The sequence below is a fragment of the Carcharodon carcharias genome, chromosome 26 (genome assembly GCF_017639515.1).
Source record: "Carcharodon carcharias isolate sCarCar2 chromosome 26, sCarCar2.pri, whole genome shotgun sequence".
Lineage (NCBI taxonomy): Eukaryota > Metazoa > Chordata > Chondrichthyes > Lamniformes > Lamnidae > Carcharodon > Carcharodon carcharias.
Window position 1 is genome coordinate 39,695,982 of NC_054492.1, and position 19,519 is coordinate 39,715,500.

A 19,519-nucleotide genomic window follows, 5' to 3' on the forward strand; every position below is an offset into this window, starting at 1 on the left:
GTGATATTTCACAAATTTATTCTTCAGAACCTGAAATATCATAAACTGTCTTTTCTCTTGACATGCTGCTGTGTCTTTCCATCGTTTGCAGCTTTTTCTTTTAATTTTAATTGTTTGGGCCAAGCTTGCATGCTCATTTAGAAAGGAGTTGACAAAACTTTCATAACATAGCAGAGCTAGATTGTTTACAACATGTTTTAGTTTTGTTTATGCTGCTTTTAAATCCATTACATAGTTTCCTGGTGAGTACCAATGTGGACATGGCAAGTTTACTTTCAGCTCCCAACTTGTATGTAATACAACTTAGATTTTTCAAAACATTTTACTTCGTATTGCCTTGACTTTCCCTGCACTCTTTCTCAACCCCCGCTAAATAAAGTGCTTCAAGCTCTCACCAAAACATTTTTATTGCACCTGTTCTAGCACTGAAACCAAATCAATGATTCCTGTAAAATGAAATAACACTGAAGGGAATGTTGAGACTGTTGAACTGTATCTTCTCAGTTGCCACGTGGTTACATCTTCTCATGGCAACTGCATGAGAAATGCAGGGAACAGCACCAACTCTTGTACATGGCCTCCTTTGACCTCACAAAAGCCTTTGACACTGTCACCCACGAAGGATTATGGTGCGTCGTCCTCTGTTTTGGCTGCCCCCAAAAGTTTGTCGCCATCCTCTGCCTGCTCCACGATAGCATGTAAGCTGTGATCCTGACCAATGGATCCACCACAAACCCATCCCACGTGTCATCGCACTGATGCAAGTGTGGGAGGAGGGAGTTTAGGGGAGGTGGTGGCGTAGTGGCATTGTCATTGGACTGATATTCCAAAGGCCTGGGGTAATTCTCTGGGGACCTGGGTTCAGATCCCACCATGGCAGATGGTGAAATTTGAATTTAATAAAAATCTGGAATTGAAAGTTGTAAAAGCCCATTTGGTTCACTGATCCCCTTTCGGGACTTAGCTGTGACTCCAGACCCACAGCAATGTGGTTGGCCCTTAAAATGCTCTCTGAACAAGGGCAGTAGGGCAGTTAGGGATGGGCAATAAATGCTGGCCCAGTCAGCGATGCCCACATTCCCATGAACAAATAATAACACAAAACTTCTCGATCTTCATCGCCACAATGCTCCATCTCGTCCTCAGCGAGCTTCTCACTGGAGTGGAGCAAAACTACAAACCAAGCGAAACCTGCTCAACCTCCGCCACCTGCAGGCCAGATCCAAGGTTGTCCCATCCTCTGTCATTGAACTACAGTATGCAGATGATGCCTGCAGTTGTGCACGGCATCCACTCCCCCCCCCCCCCCGGTTATCAAAATTGACAACGAAGCCTTGGACAACATGGACCACTTTCCATTCCTTGGAAGCCTACTGCCAACAAAAGCAAACGTTGACGATGTGGTTCAACATCACCTTCAGTGTGCCAGTGTAGCCTTCAGCCACCTGAGGAAGAGAATGTTTAAAGACCAGGACCTCAAACCCAGCACCAAGCTCATGGACTACAGAGCAGTAGTGATACCCACCCTCCTATATGGCTCAGAGAAGTGGACTACATACAGCAGGCACCTCAAAACTCTGGAGAGGTCCCACCACCAGCGCTGTCTCTGCAGGATCCTGCAAATCCATTGGTGGGATAGGCGCACCAACATCAGGTCAACACCCCCAGCATTGAAGCATTAATCATGCTTGATCAGCTCCGCTGAGTGGGCAACATCGTCCGCACGTCTGACACGAGACTCCCGAAACAAGCGCTTTACTCAACAGCTGGGAACCCCAGTCCAAGACCGCCCAAAGTGGAGGGAAAGCATCTGGGAAGGAGCTGAACACCTGGAGTCTCATCGCCAAGAGCTAGCTGAAGCCGAGTGTCGACAGCGAAAGGAGCAAGTGGCAACCTGGGCACCCCACCGATCCATTCCTCCTACCACTGTCTGTGCCACCTGTACCAGAGGCTGTAGGTCGCACTTGGACTCTTCAGTTACCTGAGGACTCATTTTTAGCGTGGAAACAAGTCACCTTGAGGGACTGATTAAGAAGAAGTAGTAACTTCTGTGTTAGCTTCATGTGGTTGGTGATTTGAAGGCAAATGAGTTTAATTCCAGAAATACTGTGTCTTCTGCTAATCACCCAAAATGGGCTGTAAACAGGTGCTTGAAGACTTGAGTTGTTGCATATTGAGTTCAGAGATGCATTCCAATACAATTTCCAGCTTATAAAAACAAAAATAAAAACAAAAAACTGCTGATGCTGGAAATCCAAAACAAAAACAGAATTACCTGGAAAAACTCAGCAGGTCTGGTAGCATCGGCGGAGAAGAAAAGAGTTGACGTTTCCAGCTTTATTGTTTAGCTCTGGCATTTTGCAGGAAACCATGGACCTGTCTCAAATGCTGCTTATTTCTCCATATACAAGAATTTCTGCAGATTAAGTTCTGCAACTTATTTGAACCAGATGCTGAGTACAGCAATATTGGACCTATTGCTAATTGTGCATTCCCCTGTGTAAATATGATAGCTTTAAAACCAAGCAAATCTGAATGCATTAAGTAAGATTTGAATGTGCTTGGTTTACACTTTTCATGCTTATTGGTTGGAGTGTGTAGGTGCAGAATAAGTGATTCTTTAATGGGCACTTTGAGTGCAACATGAAGAAGAATGTCATTGGACTTGGAGGAACAGCCCATCCCTCCCTAATGTTCTGTCCAATTGTAATTGCAACAGAATCAGTTCAAATGTGTAACTTTGAAATAATGTTGCAGATGATTGACAGAACTCAGTAAGCAGTTTTGGGGGTGGGGGTGTTTCTTATAGTTCTGGCAACTCGGTTGCAGCAAAGCAAACAGTATTGAGTTGTTTACTTGGGATCTAATCTTGAAAATCGTTGCCCCATTTAAATTACACACCTACTTTGAGATTTTCTTTTGGAATGTGTACCTGTAATTGCTAATATTACAAATAAGAAGGAGATTTCAATAAGGGGTGAGCATTATACTGAATTGTTACAATGTATATTGTAAATGGAATCATGTCCATGCACTTGCCACTGCTTCTTCCACTTGGTAATTATTGTCCAATGCTCTAAAACAGTTAATTGAGATAAGCTGAGAGCAGACATGTTATGTAGAATTCTACTTCATGTACTATCTTTTGCTGGTCCTGCAAGTAACGAATGAAACTTGGCCCTCTCCGAGGGGGGAATTGTGCGCAGAATCTTCACAGGTTCCCTCTGACTCCAGTTGGTGAAAAATATTAAGCATTGCGACCAAAGATGACCGAAAAACCCGATTGAACACAAAGCTATCATTTGTAGGGCATTTGGAGTTATGCAATTCAATAGAACATATTTCTCCAAGATTATATAGGTAAATTTACTGCGGTCTAAAGTCAAATGCCTTAGAAATATCACTCGATAGGTTTCCATTAATGATCCCAACATAAATATATTCAAGCATTCTGTACTTCCATTTAAATGAAGATGTCTTTTAGTCTTTGCAAAGTCTCTAATCAGCTGAAAACAAAATTCTCCTCGTACCACATATATATATTTACAAGAAGTCTAATCTTTACCTTTGAATTCATCCCAGCTAATCGGATCAGTAGCCTAACTTGGAGCATCCTTAAGATCTTTATATCTTTCCTGTCTACTTGGGCACTTTGACCTAATTCCTGGTGAAGAGATTTGTTCCACAGAACAAAATATATGTCAACATTTATTACTTTTTCACTGAGGTGGCTGGGATGGCTTGATTATGAGTGGAAACATCATCTGGATGCAGCGGCCTTTTGAATTTAGAGCTGATGCTTGTTGTTGAGGGACACAATGGATGAACCTTTGTGCTGTACGTAACAATTGTTGGTAGTTATGCAAAATGTGGAAAATGTCTAAGCCACCAAAACTGCATTCCGTTGTAAATCATATTTTTATAAAAATAAATTATTCAATAAGCTTTGCACATGGCTGATGTAACTGCTTAGTACAGTGTGTGAGGTCATAAATGGCAGTAATTTAGGTCAGTTTCTGTGCGTCTCCCCAGTAATCACATGTCTAACTGAAATAAAGGTTTAAAATCATCATCTCCAGCTGACTTGTTCGGTGGACAGAATCTAGGATTAACACTTCCATGACGTTAGTGGGATAAATAGTTGCTTTGAGTTGCTATTGTCCAGTGAAGAGGTATTGTTCAATTAGATAGTTTCAGTTTAAAATGTAGATAACCCAGAATATCGAGACATAATACAGGGGCCAATGCATATTTTTATATTATATATGTGTGTGTGTATATATATATATATATATATATATATTTATATATTATGACTATACAAACAATTCATTTAAGCACAGAATTTTAGTATCTATTAAAATGCCCTTTTTTTCCATTTTCTAAACATATAATGCTTTGCAGTGATTAAAAGGGAGACTTGGGGAGATTTAAAGCCCTTTTTAACATATCACTGCCTGAAGAGACAAAACATTTATAAGGAGGTTCAGTGAATGGAATTGTTAATTGTAAATCAAAGCTCTTCCACTGGCCTCATAGGACCAAAATAGGCCCTTATGGTCTCTGGAGGAAGCTGCACGTCATTTTGCCTAACATTTTATTAGCCTGACGTATATTGTTCTTTTGCAGCTGCTTCTGAGCTTTTTCACCAGAGTGAGGATTGTGTGTGGTTGTTAATGAATTTGCTTTTTCTACCCTGGTGTATTTTGTACTTTTGAAATGTCTTTTGCTTTTGACTCAACTAAACAGGACACAAAAATAGTTGAGGAAAATTCAGTCACTTTATGTTTTATGTTTCTGGCCTTTTTTTAATTGCACTGTCTTGCCATTATAAAACTGTGTTGTAATATTATCTCTTAATATAAAGCAACCAGACCTTCATTATACCATGAGCCTCATTATCAAGTATCAAATGTTGGGCTCTTGGGAATGTATTATAATGAGTATAGAAGAGTACAGCTTTATTTGAGTAGTTTCCTGTTTCTCTGCACCATGGATTTACAGTGGTCACTTTCTTCTCTCATGCAAAATGCTTTTGTTCATGTCTTTATTTACATAGTTGGTAATTTGGGACAGAGACAGATGGCTGTGTTGCCAGAGTGTATTAGACCAAGCCTTTATTCTTACAAGTGTGCTAATTTAATTAAAACAAATGGATTAAATGTAGATTTGGCATTTGTTGTATTTTAGCCTTTGCTTCATTAATTGAAGCTAATGACCAAAATAAAGAGTATGAAAAGATAGTTGGCCATTGTACTTTTTTGGAGATAACTCTCTTCTCTCCAGCTGTACTTCAATTTTCCTATGTAATTGTGTGTATGCTGTGACAAGACCATTTCCAATACTGAATATGGAATGCAGCCAGTAAAGCTCAACTTCCCTCCCCTAGCTGTTGCGTAGAATGGTTCAGTCTACTTTGCATAAGTTCCTTCTGAGTAGATCCATGTGTGGAAAGATTAAGGAATTAGTCTGCCTGAAACTGTGTAGTTGAATGTGTTGCACTGTGAAGTGCACAGTTGCTGATCTCTGCACTAGATTTGTCCAGCAACATGTATTGCGCTTACACAGTGCCTGGTATGGGCAGCAATTCACTTATGTATTATTACAATAGGAAAACGGTAAGTGTGGCTTTCCTTTGTGTAACATTTGTGTTGTAATTGGATAACATGATTAGTGGTACAATAGACAGTCTCACAGAGCTGTCAGCAGTTGTAACTAATTCTAGTGTAAAAAGCTAGCATTTATATTCTAATCAGTTGTATTTCTTAAAAGCTTATAATTGGTGCTTGTGTTTCTAGAGGGTCCAATATATTTTTTGATGCTGCAGAAGACGACTTTAAGCTCTGAGGAAAGTTATTAGGTCACATGCACAAAATATGCTATAAATTCTACAATCCGCTTTGACTACTAAATAGATTTTAGTGCAAGTCATTTGTTTTTAAGTTGTGATCATTGATCAAACATAAATGCAAAGATTAAGGATTCTTCCCAACAACAAAAAAGTTAGAAGCACAATGAGTCTCTGGGAACAATTAAGAACAGCCAGTTGGTTAGCTCTGAATTTCCTGTTTAAAGATGAGGTCCAGGAGCTGGCTTTCATATTGTTCCATCTGCTTCTCATCAAATGAGCATTCTTGACCCTACAGGGAGTTAAATCTAATTCTCAGTCATGTCACTGATATTCTCTTTGAAACCCAGGACTTTGTACACAGTTTTACACCTTATCCTGCAACATGATGCATTGTGTTGGGAGGAAGTGACCAATCAGGCTTTTCTCTCCCAATAATAGTATTATTGTGTGTCAGGTGAATGAGGAAATACAGCATTGTCAACAATTTCAGAATCTCTGCTGCTAAACTGAAAGGTTCAAAATCTGATTTTGATTTTCGTGCTTGTAACCAGTTTTATTCCACACTGTGTGTCCATTTTTCTATTAACTTGGATCATTCTTTATCAGGTAAATATGTAGAGAACAGAAATTGATTTAATAAAAGCAGTGTAAGTTTGTCTGGCATTGAATTAGATTTGATAAATGTGAGGAGGTTGTCGCGTTTTCTTTAAAATGTGGCCTCTTGTATTTAATTGCAGCTGTTAGTATGTGTTGTGCGTTCTTGGGGCTTGTAAGTAGACTTAGAAAGCTGATGTAATTTTGTGTTTTGCATTATTGCTCCATTAGAACATGCTCTTTGTTCTTGAAGCAGTAAAGCACAGCTTTGATCTTTTAAGTATTTCCAGCTCATAAAGGATAGTGGGGTTGGATATTGTTGAGGGGAATCCAAAGAAAATTGATAGCATGTGCCTGCAGTAGGTCAAAGGTGACCTTTCTGAGCTTGCACAGTGAGTAAATAGATAATAAATTATGCCAGAGACCTGTGTGCAGACGTCAATGCCCTAAAAATCCTCTGTGAATTCCAAATAATTAATTACAGGAGGTTGAGCCAAATAAGAGCCTGCAACATATTCTGTGCATTTGCGAAATGTACGCACCAACAAACATGCAAAATAACTTTTGGAGCTAGGGTTAATCCTGGGGATGGGGGTGGGGGCAAAGAATAGGGGATTGTGGTCTACAGCCTTAACCTTAGTAACCCTTTATCGTTGTTTTAATCTACAAGCTGTGTTTTTAAAACTGCACATAGTTCAGCTACACTAAAATTTGCAGCTTTGATACCAAAAAATTAATAATTGTACATTGTGTTAATTTAAAGTAGTTTTACTTGGTAAGTTAGCAGTATGTTATGAGTTAATCTGTTTGTATATTCTCAGACGTGGTTATTGTTTTGGAGTCAAAGGAATACAATGGGGGTTAATGACAGTTTATTTTTTCTAAAGATAACTTATTTTTCAAGTCTTCCTAAGCAAAATCTTACATTATAATTTGACTTTTGGAGTGTTTCAAAGAAGGATCACTCACCAATTTGCTTTGTGACGCCATTTTTATAATTTTCCCATTGCACGTGATCCTTTTTATAAATTCATTACAATCATGTTTGCACGGTTCTTCTTTAACTGGGAGGATGGGATCTGTTGGACAATGGACATCTCCACAGTTGCTGTTAGTTGGATTGGTAACCTGTGCTTGGTTATATGCTGCCTACATATTTGCCTTTTCCTTCCTCCCCTACAAAGTCCTGCTACTACTAGGCGTTTTATCTTTGACTTTGTTTAAAGCAAGAAAATCAGGTTATTAAAAACTGAGTTTAGGTGATGATCAACACTGGAGTTGGTTGTAAAGTTTGAAGCTGAACCATCTGAATGCCATTCCAGGCTTTGTATGTTTTCCATTTCATTCAGGTTTTTAAGTAAATGATAATGACCCACCACCATGACATTTACAAAGTAGGAGATAATTGACTTTGTATTTCAGTGAAATTGCTACCATGCAATAAAGACTGGGGTCATCGCAGTACTCGATGATGGATCATCTTGTGCCTGTAGAGAGAACTGTGATGTAGTGGTGTGCATTTAGTATATTGGGGTTGCCATATGGAGATATAGATTTGCACAAAGTCTAATTAGAATATTTATCCACCTCTCCTAAACTATAATTACCCCATCTAAATGCAACAAGAATCTCATTTTAGGATGAGAGAAAAACTTCCACCTAATAATTAACTTTTAACAAATACTGTAGATGTTTGGTTCCCATCAATATGATTTAAAAGCTTAAACTTGTTGCGCAATCGCACACAGTTGCAGACGTTGAACTACCAGTATAATGAATGTTATTTGTACAAAATTAGAGAAATTTATATGTCCACAGAATAAGGAAACAGAATTATAGACTAATATGCAATGATTAGGTAATGCCAAGATACTAAAGCAGGAAGCAATTTCTAAAAGACTTTTGGTAGTATGGTATAACTAGTTTTCATTGTCAGAGATAGCATCTGAAGCAAAGGATGATACAACGCTGTGAGGAGAGAGCAGGAATATGGGATTAGTTTTAGATTGCCTTAGCAAAGCGCTAACACTGACACCACTGGCGGAACAGCACCTTTTCTGCTCGAAGTGTACTTAGTTGTATTTTGTGGCTTTATTAATCCAGATACATGAAAGCTTCATGAGCAGGTTTGGTTAAAATTTAATTTGTTACAAAAGCAGCCGAAGAACATTAAGTTATTGGTCTGTTTTAGTTTATTATTTGTCCATTGGGTGAGTCAGGTGTGTCTATTGGATTCAGTTTCACTTGAATCAATGGGAGCTAGTTTCTCTGTTAGGAATTATTTGAGCAGTCTCTATTCCTACTGGGGGTTAAGTCCATAAGCACAAACACTTCCCATATCTTTGTTTAATCTGTACTAACTCGGTAATCTCAAGCCTACAAATTTGTTTGGTGAGGGAAAAGGTAGGGAGCTGTTAAGCCATGTTTGGACAGCATACAGACTGGGCAGGGCACAAGAAGCTTTCAACCCTGTGTATAACCTATACTGTGCTACACTTGGCTAGGGATAGTTGATTTTTAATATTAGGTGCCTAAAGTAGTCTTCATTTTGAACACTGCCTCTGCTGGATGAATCACAAAAATGTAATCGAACTTGCTGATTGCCCAACTTTCAATTAGAACATGAATGGTGGAACTGATGGGAAACTAACAAGATAGATTATAACCATTTTCACTCCCCTTGCCTTTTGTACCATGAAATCTTTTGTCAGGTAACCTCTTGCGCCGCCCCCATCCTATCTCCGTCCTTCCCTTTTTTCTTCCTCCCCTCTTTCACTTGTTTAAAATCTACTACCTTTCTATTTCTTCATCTGAAGAAAGGTCCCTGACCTGAAATGTTCATTCTTATGTCTCCACAGATGCTGCCAGACCTGCTGAGTATTTCCAGCACTTTGTTTTTATTTCTGATTGCCAGAATCTGCAGTGTTTTGCTTTTGATTCAGATATATTATAATTTGTTCAGATTGCCAACCTGGATTTGAAGTTGGCCTGTTTTAACCTAACTCTCAATGCACAATGTAAATACATCTATTTTTCTCTTTAAATATATTGGTCAAGGAACAGGTGCAATGTAGATTCACCGAATGTTGCCAGAGTTCCAAGGGTCAAATTATGAGATTACGTAAAGGATGTAGGTTGATATGAGAGATTTTTTTTAGGATTTTGAAAGGAATTGATAGGATAGATAAAGAGAAATATTATCTGCTAGTGGATTAGGTTTAAGGGTGAGGGGACAGAAAATCAGAGCCAGGCCATTCCAGAGAAGATGGGAAGTACTTTTATGTGCAAAGAATGGTAGAAGAATAGAACCCTCTTCCACAAAAAGCAATAGATGCTGAGTGATTCGAAGATTGATAGATTTTTGCTAGCCAAGGATGTTAGAGAATATGAAGGCAAAGTGGATGGAAGGAATTAGGATACAGGTCACCCATGACCCTATTGAAAAGTAGTACAGGATTAAGGAGCTGAATGACCTTTTCCTGTTCTTCTGTTCCAATGAAATATCGAGTGTGCACCACTCTGGTAAATGCTTCATTGTAGGACTAATAAAACAAAATGGGCACACTTCCAATGACCTTACCTTTATATTACTTTCACATTAGATTAGAAAATTATCATTTCTAATGCTAATTAGGAAATTGTTTATTTCTCAGCTTTTCATGTATTTGTGAAGTTTTCCACTCCAGGGAAATTGCAAATTCTACTTTGGCTTTAATTATAGTTGACGCATTTTGGTCTGGCCCTGTGCGCATTTTCACTTTTAATTGCCCCACCATTGGCGGCCGTGCCTTCAGCTGCCAAGGCCCTAAGTTATGGAATTTGTTCACTGAACCGCTGCACCTCACTACCTCCCTTTTTTCCTTCAAAAGAAAGATTTGCATGTATATAGCGCCTTTTGGGCCTCTGAACAACTCAAGCACTTTACAACCAACGAGGTACTTTTCAAAACAAAAACAAAAACAGAATTACCTGGAAAAACTCAGCAGGTCTGGCAGCATCGGCAGAGAAGAAAAGAGTTGACGTTTCGAGTCCTCATGACCCTTCAACAGCACTTGAGTTTGAGTCCAAGAAAGAGTTGAAATATAAGCTGGTTTAAGGTGTGTGTGTGGGGGGCGGAGAGAGAGAGAGAGGTGGAGGAGGGCGTGGTGTGGTTGTAGGGACAAACAAGCAGTGATAGAAGCAGATCATCAAAAAGTAGTCATTTTTAGGTAGGGAAAACAGCTAATTTTCTCACAGGAAGCTCCCACAAGCAGCAGCATGATAAACAACAGGTAATTTTTTTTGTCATATTGATTTGAGGGATTAATATTAAAAGGGGGGTAACCCCCCCGGCCACAATAGTGCCAAGGTATCTTTTATGTTCACCCGAGAGGGCAGTGATGGAGCCTTGGTTTAACATCTTACCTGAAAGATGACACCATCTGCATTGCAGTACTCCCTCAGTTTTACACTGGCGTGTCAACCTTGATTTTTGTGCCCAAGTCCTGGAGTGGGATTTGTACCCTTCTGGTGCAAAAGTGAAAGTGCTAACTGAATCATGATTCCTTAAAAAACTACCTCATTGACAAATAATTTGATCTGTTTCCCTGATACCTGTTTGTGACTTGGTGCCAGATTTTGTTTGGTAATGCTCCTGTGAAGCATTTTGGGACATTGTGTATTTAAAAAACTATGTAACTGTAAATTGTTCTTGTCTGCATAAATGTGGTACATAAGAGGCACTGAAATTTATTGTTTTTACACTTGTTAGAAAAACTCAAAGATAAAGGGAAAGTCCCATCTATTTTAAAAGGAACACCTGAAGACTATAATATCCTAAAACAAGGAATTACCAAAGTAAATTTAATAGCACACGTTATGTACTGCCCTTGTTTTATTACGTTTTTGCATCATCTGTATGGGTACTTGAATTAGGGACTGATCTCAGGCTTCTGTGATCCATGTTGTTTTCCCGATCAACAAGCAGGAGGTGCATAAAATGGAATAACTGCTTCTCTTCTAAAGTGGGTTGACCCATTTCTTGGCTTAATATTTGGCATTTATTCTTACTGATTTTTCTTTTTCAAAGCTAATTAGTCAAATCTTGGGAATTATGGGCCAGAGTGCCTTTCTTGAATATTTTCATCCCATGTTAAAAATTGTAGAGAGAAAATCCAGGTATTAAATTATCCTCCAAATCCTGTGGTAAATCATTTTATCAATGACATTGTTCTCTTTCATTTCTTCCAACGCTATGCCTCACCCCTTCAGTTTAAAATTTGTAAGGGACCAGTAGTGGGATTTCAATATTTACGCATTGATATTAAGTAATGTCTTCCCACCATGGGAGTTTTGCAATTTCTGGTTTGGTATTTAAAGGTTTTATTAAAGCGTGGCCATTTTGCTTAGGGAATATGTTATAATTAAGTGCATATTTCAACATACGCAGTCAAGATGAGTGCAAAGCTGATGCTTCTGCTTGATTCAAATAATAATTGACCTTTGTGATCTTTTTTCAACTTAAGTTGGGTTTCAATTAGTTGATTGTTACTTGTAGCAGAAACTCACATCATATCTGAGTCAGTATTTCCATTGACTGTAGCTGCTCTTGAAGGTATTTCTCAGTTAAATAACTCTCATCCATACTGAAATTATTGTAGTTCAGTTTGTGCATTGCTGATATGAAAGGTATAAATACTGAAATGTAATCTTCCCACTAAAAACAATGGAATCCTGGTATTACTGCTTTAGTTCAGAGTTATTCTGTGACTTTGAGTTTGTTCTAAGTAATAAATGAAGGTCACTTCTGCCTTTGGATTAATCTGGCTTTCCTTTCAGAAATTGTTTGGGGAGGGTGTGGGGATGTTAGCATGTGTGTCAGCTGAGATGAGTTTTATTGGCTTTTTGCTGTAACTCCTGTGGGCTGCTCTAGGATTCTATTGAGCTCTGTTCCTTGCCAGACAGACGTGTTGTCTACAATATGCTTTATTGATGTTTCAGCGTGAAGGTTATGTCCATTTCCACCAGCACATCAAAGCGGCAAGGGAATGGATGGATCAGGTGCAATACTGGTCTGATCTATACTGTCGAAAATTGTTCTTAGTCAAAGAATGACAAGCTCATTTGTTCAATCTGTTCTAGTTTGTAAACCCATGAATTAAAGATTTGTGTTACAAAGAGTTTCAGGAATTAAAATTTTGCTCAACTTTAGTTTCATAATGATGTTTGAATAATTACTGCTGATGAAGGATCACCTATTGAGCTGGAATTAAATTGAATTTTGTTACCTGCAGTTTTCTAGGCCAATTCTTTTCCTTCAGTGAAGTAGCTGAATTTTTGTTGAAGCACTTTCACAGGCACTCATTGTCATCTGGTGTCTTTGTGATTCTTTATGTGTGAACCTTGATTGAGAATGTCAGCGTGCTATGTGACCAAAAAATTCGTTGCAGCCGAGCCTGGTGAACATGGCTGCTGCCATGAGTAGCTGGATAGTGATCAGGCTTCCACTTCCCACGTGATAACTGTAATCCAGTGATTCATACCCTTTTGGTTGGGGGGCACCTTTTCAAATACGGAGATGGAGTCCATCCTTGCTGCCCCCCTCCCTCAGGTGAGATAACCAGCTCACTCTGCACTGCCAATGCAGTTGGTCTCCTTTCTTTTAACGAGCATTTCACATTATCCGATGGACCCCTTGAAAAGTCTCTCTGGACCCCAGTTTGGGAACCTATGTTGTATTGACTGGAAGCTCCCCAGCTGAGAACATCCAACTCAATGCATATTGAGCATTAAATCTGGGCTTTTTCTGATCTGCACAGATTAACTATTCACTGATAAACTCAGAGCAATCAGGGGCATACTTATCTGTAATTTTAAATAACCATATTTATAAAACAGCTTGCCTTTTTAGTTTTTAGCTCTCTGTTTAGCGATAGTGAAATGACCTCGCGAGTTGCCTGTTTAAAAACAGGAATTGGTGCAGGAGATCAGATGACACCAGGGATCTGTTTCTAATTTGTGGACTGTTCTGATTATAATTTTGAGAAACTTGGTCTTTCTGTGGCATTGGCTAACTATTGACTCTCCATCTGGAGCTAATGAAATTATTGAGACCACATCAATATGGTTTGGTGCACAAAGCCTTTGATCCCAGAATCAAGGCTGGCACTAGTGTGTTTCATAACTGAGCAGTTATTTCTGTGTGTAAAAGCTAAGAGATATGCATATTTTAGACAGGCAAGAAAGTAGAAAAAACAGATGCTGCTCACAAAATATTCATACTTCTGTTATTAGAGCCAAGATTACGTGATATGCATAAACCTTGTTTCAGCAATGCATGAGGAGTTTGATTATGATTTCATTTGGTAAATTTGGCATTAAAATAAAAATTGAAAAGTGGGAGTGGAAATGCAGCAGCACTCCTATAGATGATCTCTGATGTAAAATGTATATGCACTACAAATTACATTTCAAATTTTGCAACATAAATATACAGTGCTTTCTCCTATTGATCAAAGTGCATCTTCTCAGTGAAGTTACCTTTATTCTTCAGTTTTCAGTTGACAGTGATGGATTAACCAACAGCCTGAGCATATGCTGTTTGTTACTGCTACAAAGACAGAAGCCAGTAAACCTGTTTTAAGCTAATGTATTTGAAGTGACACATGACAGTGAGATATTTTCTAAACCTGAATTGAGTTGTGCTATTATACTTCATTTTTTTTCTGCTCTGCCCCAGATCTGTGCATTTTGTAGCTAGAAGTTTGGATTTGATAGGGAGGGCTGGTTTTCTGTTTCCACAATATTTTTAAACTTGATCTGATAGTTGGCTGCTAGCCAGTTGAGAACGTTCGTGCATAGCTTTATTTTGAAGCAAAGGGGAACAATTGCTATTTCCCTGCCATATTAAGTGAGGATCTTTGGAAGATTGCTTGAAACTTAAGATCGCACAGCAAAATCAGGGCATGGATTGCTTTTGGTAATCTAACCACACCAAAAGATTTTTAAACAGCATTATGCAACGCATTGATCTGCCTGTGTATCATGAATACAAGAATTCCCTTTATCTGAAATTGATTTATTTGCTAAATCAGTTGGGAGTATTCTGTGACAAGAAGTGGAGAAATATTTAACCTGCAAATAATATGTTTAAATTAATCGAACCATAGACCACCACATTTTGTAAAACCTACCATTACTTTTTACAGTTGACCTTTTATGTCTGCCCTATTTATATAAATGAAACACTTTATTATCTGTTTTGACTTTTGTTCTGATCTTCAACTGCCTATGTTTGAAGCAGAAACCTGTAAACATTTTAAACTTAAAATCAGCATTTTATTAATTTGTTTTAATTTTTCTTTCTTCTCCAGGTTTATGCACCTTCTCCAAGCTCAGATGATTTCAACAGGGAGTCTCCTAGTTACCCATCGCCCAAAGCACCCAGCAGCATGTTTGCCAGTACATTCTTTATGCAAGGCAAGTTGCAGTTCTTAAACCATTCTTTAAAAAAAGCCTGTGGGGAAAGTGTACTTAGAGCTGTATAACACAAATTTGTGATGGATATGATTTTTATGATGCTGGTTACTTTTATGCAATCTGCAGTGGTTATTTCCAAATAAATTAATCTTGCTGAAATTTGGATACTTAAGTTTTATTAAAACAGCTGTCAAGTTGCACATCTATTTGTAATGAATTTGTTTCTTGCCAAAGATTGATCATGGTCTGTTAAGAATTATTACTATGTTGCTTATGGGTCTGTTGTCATTGAAGGCCTTGATTGCACAAAATAAGTTGTGTTTTCTCAACTGTGAATAGCAGGATTAGATATCAATTAGAAATGTTTGGATTTTCTCAGTTAAACTTCATTAATAAAACAACCCTTTTTTTCCATTAGATGGAAATCACAATTCTTCTGATCTTTGGAATTCATCAAATGGGATGCACCAGTCAAGTTATGGAGGGATGTTGGGAAGCTCTTCCTCTCATGTATCTCAATCTAGCAGCTATAGCAGTCTGCATACACATGATCGCTTGGTAAGAATAAATTGAGTTAATCAATTAATTGTTCTTGGTACATGTTGTACAGAATGTCAGAAGCTTGTTAGATTTATGGTATCTGCTGAAGCATTTCAGGGGTGAGTTGTAGAGGGTGTTGATCTCTCAAATTACCAAAGAGATTAGTCTGCCCATTTCAATAATGGTTCAAAAATTAATTCAATGGGACTTCAGTAGAGCGAAGTACACAAAATTCCTGCTGCTTGCTCATGCATTCAGTAGAACAAATGCAATTCTAACTTGCATTTCCCTTTTTTTTGATGTAGAAAAACATCCTAAGGTGTTTCATGAGATTTGATGCAACAGACTGAGTAAAAATGAAAGCATATGTAATTTGAGCAATCTATTTATATTTGTTTGGAACTGGTTAAGAAGTAGGTAATAGTGTAGGGGTGATAGCTATGTACTCCAAATGGTACATGTAGCTAATCGTATCTCCCAACAATTTGTACCAAGGCCTCAGCTTTTCACAGTATTCATCAATGACTTAGCTGACGACACTAAATAGTACAGAATACTGTAGATGTACATAGCATCTTGCTAGGGGGCATTGATAGATTAACTGAATAGATAAACTGAATAAGCAAAACTATGGCAAGTGGAGTTCGATGTGAGGAATGGGAAGTCATGCAACTTGGATCTAAGAAAGATAGTTGAGTATTTTCAAAATGGTGAGGAGCTACTAACTGCTAGGATCAGATTTTGAGTTCTATGCAGGAGTCGCTAAAAACTAATGCACGGATACAAAAAATGAATACGAGTTGCAAAAGTTAACCAGAGTGTATTCTATTGAATGTAGAAGATTAAGTAGTACCTGGGTAACATGTTTAAGATTAAAGGATTTGATGAGGTAGATGGAACCATTTCCTATCCTGTGTGAGCCAAAACAAGAGGCATAAACTTAAAATTACAGCTAAGCTGTTGAGGTATGAAATCAGGAAGCACTCCCTCATGTAAAGATTACTGGGAATCTGGAATTATCTCTCCCCATAAGAGCTGTTGCAGATAGCTGACTGAAAATTTCAAAGCTGAGATTGATCATTTCTGTCTGACAAAGGCATTATGAGATATGAAACCAAGATGGGTAAGTGGAGTTTAGGGTATAGATCAGCTGTGAAATTGAATGCTGGGACAGGTTCAAGGGTTGAATGGCCTACTCCTAATGTTCATGAAGGTGTAAGAAGACAAATATAGTCACCAGGTCAAAAAAAACAGATATTAGAAGGGATGGTTTGTCAGAGGTAGGTTTTAAGGAGAGCGGGAGGATTTTTTTTATAACATTAATTGTATGTAGCCATTTATTGCTTGTTCTTAATTGTCCTTCAGAAGGTATGATAATGAGGTGTCGCCTTGAACTATTGCAGTTTGGGTGGTGAAGGTATCCGCACAGTGCTATAGGGTAGGGTGTTCCAGGGTTTTAACCTGGCAACAATGGAGCAAGAGTGATCAATTTTCTAGTGAGCATGGTACACAAATTAGAGGGGAGCTTGGGTGTGATGTGTTTCCATGTGCCTGTTGCCGTTGCCCTAGATGGCAGAAGCCTCAGGTTTGGGAGGTACTTGGCAAGTTTCTCACTTCATCTTGTAAATGCTACACTCTGTAGCCACAGTGCCCAGTGGTGGTGGATTGGGTGCCAATCAAGCAAGCTGGATGGTTGGAACTGTTTGCATTGTTGGAGCTGCATCCAACCAGGCAAGTGGAGAATTTTTCATCAACTCCTGGCGTGTGCTTTGTAGATGGTGGCAAGTCTTCGAGGAGTCAGGAAGTGAGTCACTCGCCACAGAATACTCGGCCTCTGACTATTCTTATACCCACAGTATTTGTGACTGGTCCAGTTAAGTTTCTGGTTAGTGGTGACTCCTAGCCCCCAGGATGTTGATGCTGAGGGATTTGAAAAATGCCATGTTATTGAAAATCAGGAAGGTAGTTAGACACACTTTTGTTGGAGATGGTCATTTTCTGGCATTAGGTGACCTGAATATTACATGCCACTTATCAGCCCAAGCCTGAATGTTGTTCAGGTCTTGTTGCATGCAGATCGGTACTGCTTAATTACCTGAGGAGTTGTGAATGGTACTGAACACTGAGCAATCACCAGAATTGATGAAACAGTTTAAGATGGGTGGCCCAAGACACTGCCCTGAGGAATTCCTGCATTGAAGCCTAAGGTTGAGGATTTGCTTGCAAGACCAGAGCCATCTTCCTTTGTGCTAAGGTGTGATTCCAGCCAGTGGAGATTTTCCCCCAGTTCAAATTACTTCAATTTTGCCAGGGCTCCTTGATGCCACAGTTGATCAAATGCCTTGATATCGAGGGCAGTCGCACTCATCTCATTTTGGATCTTTTGTCCATTTTTGAACCAAAGCTATAATGTGGTCTGGAGCCAATTAGCCCGGGCAGAATTCAAACTGAGTAGGCTGTTGCTGAGTAAGTGCTGCTTGATAGTACTGTTAACGGCCCCTTCCATTACTTCGCTGATGATTGAGAGTTTGGTGATGGGGACAGTAATTGGCCAGATTGGATTTGGCCTGCTTTTTTGTAGACTGAACATAGCTGGGCAATTTTCCGATATGTCAAGCAGATAGATGGAGTAGCAGAGGTGTTCAGAGAGGAAATTTGAGAAAATAGGGCCTAGGCAGAATGCATGGTTGCCAATTGTGGGGTGAAGAGAACTGGATGCGCACGGAACCTTCTCGAGGGGAATTAGGGGTGGGCAGTAAGTGCCACCCTTGCCAGTGAAGCTAACATCCAAGAATGAATTAAAAGCCTAAGAATAGAGTTGGAGGACTGATGAGTTCCAGGGGGTGCGGGGTGAGGGAGAGAGGCTTGTAGGCTGATTGATGTTGCAGCAAAAGGAGAGGTGAGGCAATAAAGGCATTTGAACATGAGGACAAAGATTTTAAATCTCTGGCATTGGGGGTCCATGGCCAATGTAGATTGAATGAATGGAACTATGTGGTTATAGCCTAAGGGCAGAAGAGCTTTGGGTAAACTGCAGTGTAGTTATGTTGGAAGTGCGCAGTGTGTAATAAAAGAATGTCAAATTCTTTCCTGAAGTTCCATGAGTTGAGAGTAAACACAGAATTCCAGGATGAGAGTCCAATGCTTTATTTAAATTGTGTTCTGGGACAGTAATAAGTAGAATGGGAAGAGTACCTGGAAGGAAACCTATTCTGCCCTGTTCTAAGCAAAAACTTGTTAAATTAACTGAAATGTGAGTGAGGCATCTATAAATAAGGTGTTAATTGTCAAGTTTGAGAAAGGTGGATTTTGTTCTAAAGATGAGGCTTGGCTTGAGGTTATTTGAATCACTTAAGTTACACCAAATGGTTATCAGAATAATACTAAAGATAAATAGCTGTGGTTTGTATCTTGTTTCCTTGGGCTGTTTGTGAATGAAAGCAATCCTGGAGAACTGCAAAAATGGTGAGAACCATGTATGATTCTGCAATAACAATATTTCCTTAATGCTAACTACCTGAAGGAGTGTGATTTCTGGCAACTATTTCAGAATAGAGATCACATATAGAAATGGAACGGCTGCATACATTCATCCTTCGATGTTTCAGAATCCTAATGTGATTGGCACAGGTTGAGTCAGATAAACTAAGTTGTAACCTAAATTTATCTAGGATGCATCCAATTTTGAAATTGGACTTCATTAGAAGTGTTTGGCAAACTTATTTTTTAGTTATTTGGGAAAAGAACTGCTGGGAGCTAATTTAATCACAGTTAAAACTTTGACATGCGACTATGCATTTTGTTGTGATTACATCAGCAAATTACACATTTTGTGAGCTGCTCTTTTGGACAATGGGATTATTCTAAATTTTCTGTCTTTGGAAGTTAATCCTCTTATACGTTGCTTGATTGTTAAATATTATGAAATAAATGACCTATAAACTATGCTCTTCAAAGCCACTAAGACTCTTAAATATCAGACATTCCATTGCATGAAATGCTTGAATGTGTTTTATAATGGTGAAATCCATTTCTGATATGTACATGCAGTGAAAATATTAATACCATTTTGATGCC

General features: G+C 38.7%; 1 protein-coding gene across 19 annotated transcripts in view; it reads left to right on the forward strand.

Moving 5' to 3' along the window:
- Positions 1–19,519, forward strand: part of tcf12 (transcription factor 12) — a 288,087-nt gene that overhangs the window by 188,065 nt on the left and 80,503 nt on the right. For 17 of the 19 annotated variants that reach the window (XM_041174657.1, XM_041174662.1, XM_041174667.1 and 14 more), the window contains 2 exons: positions 14,797–14,902; positions 15,321–15,460. In XM_041174657.1, the coding sequence (XP_041030591.1) occupies positions 14,797–14,902; positions 15,321–15,460 (246 nt within the window). Of the gene's footprint in view, positions 1–5,463; positions 5,619–14,796; positions 14,903–15,320; positions 15,461–19,519 lie in introns of those variants that run through there. The other 2 variants (XM_041174674.1, XM_041174675.1) reach the window with 1 other exon arrangement.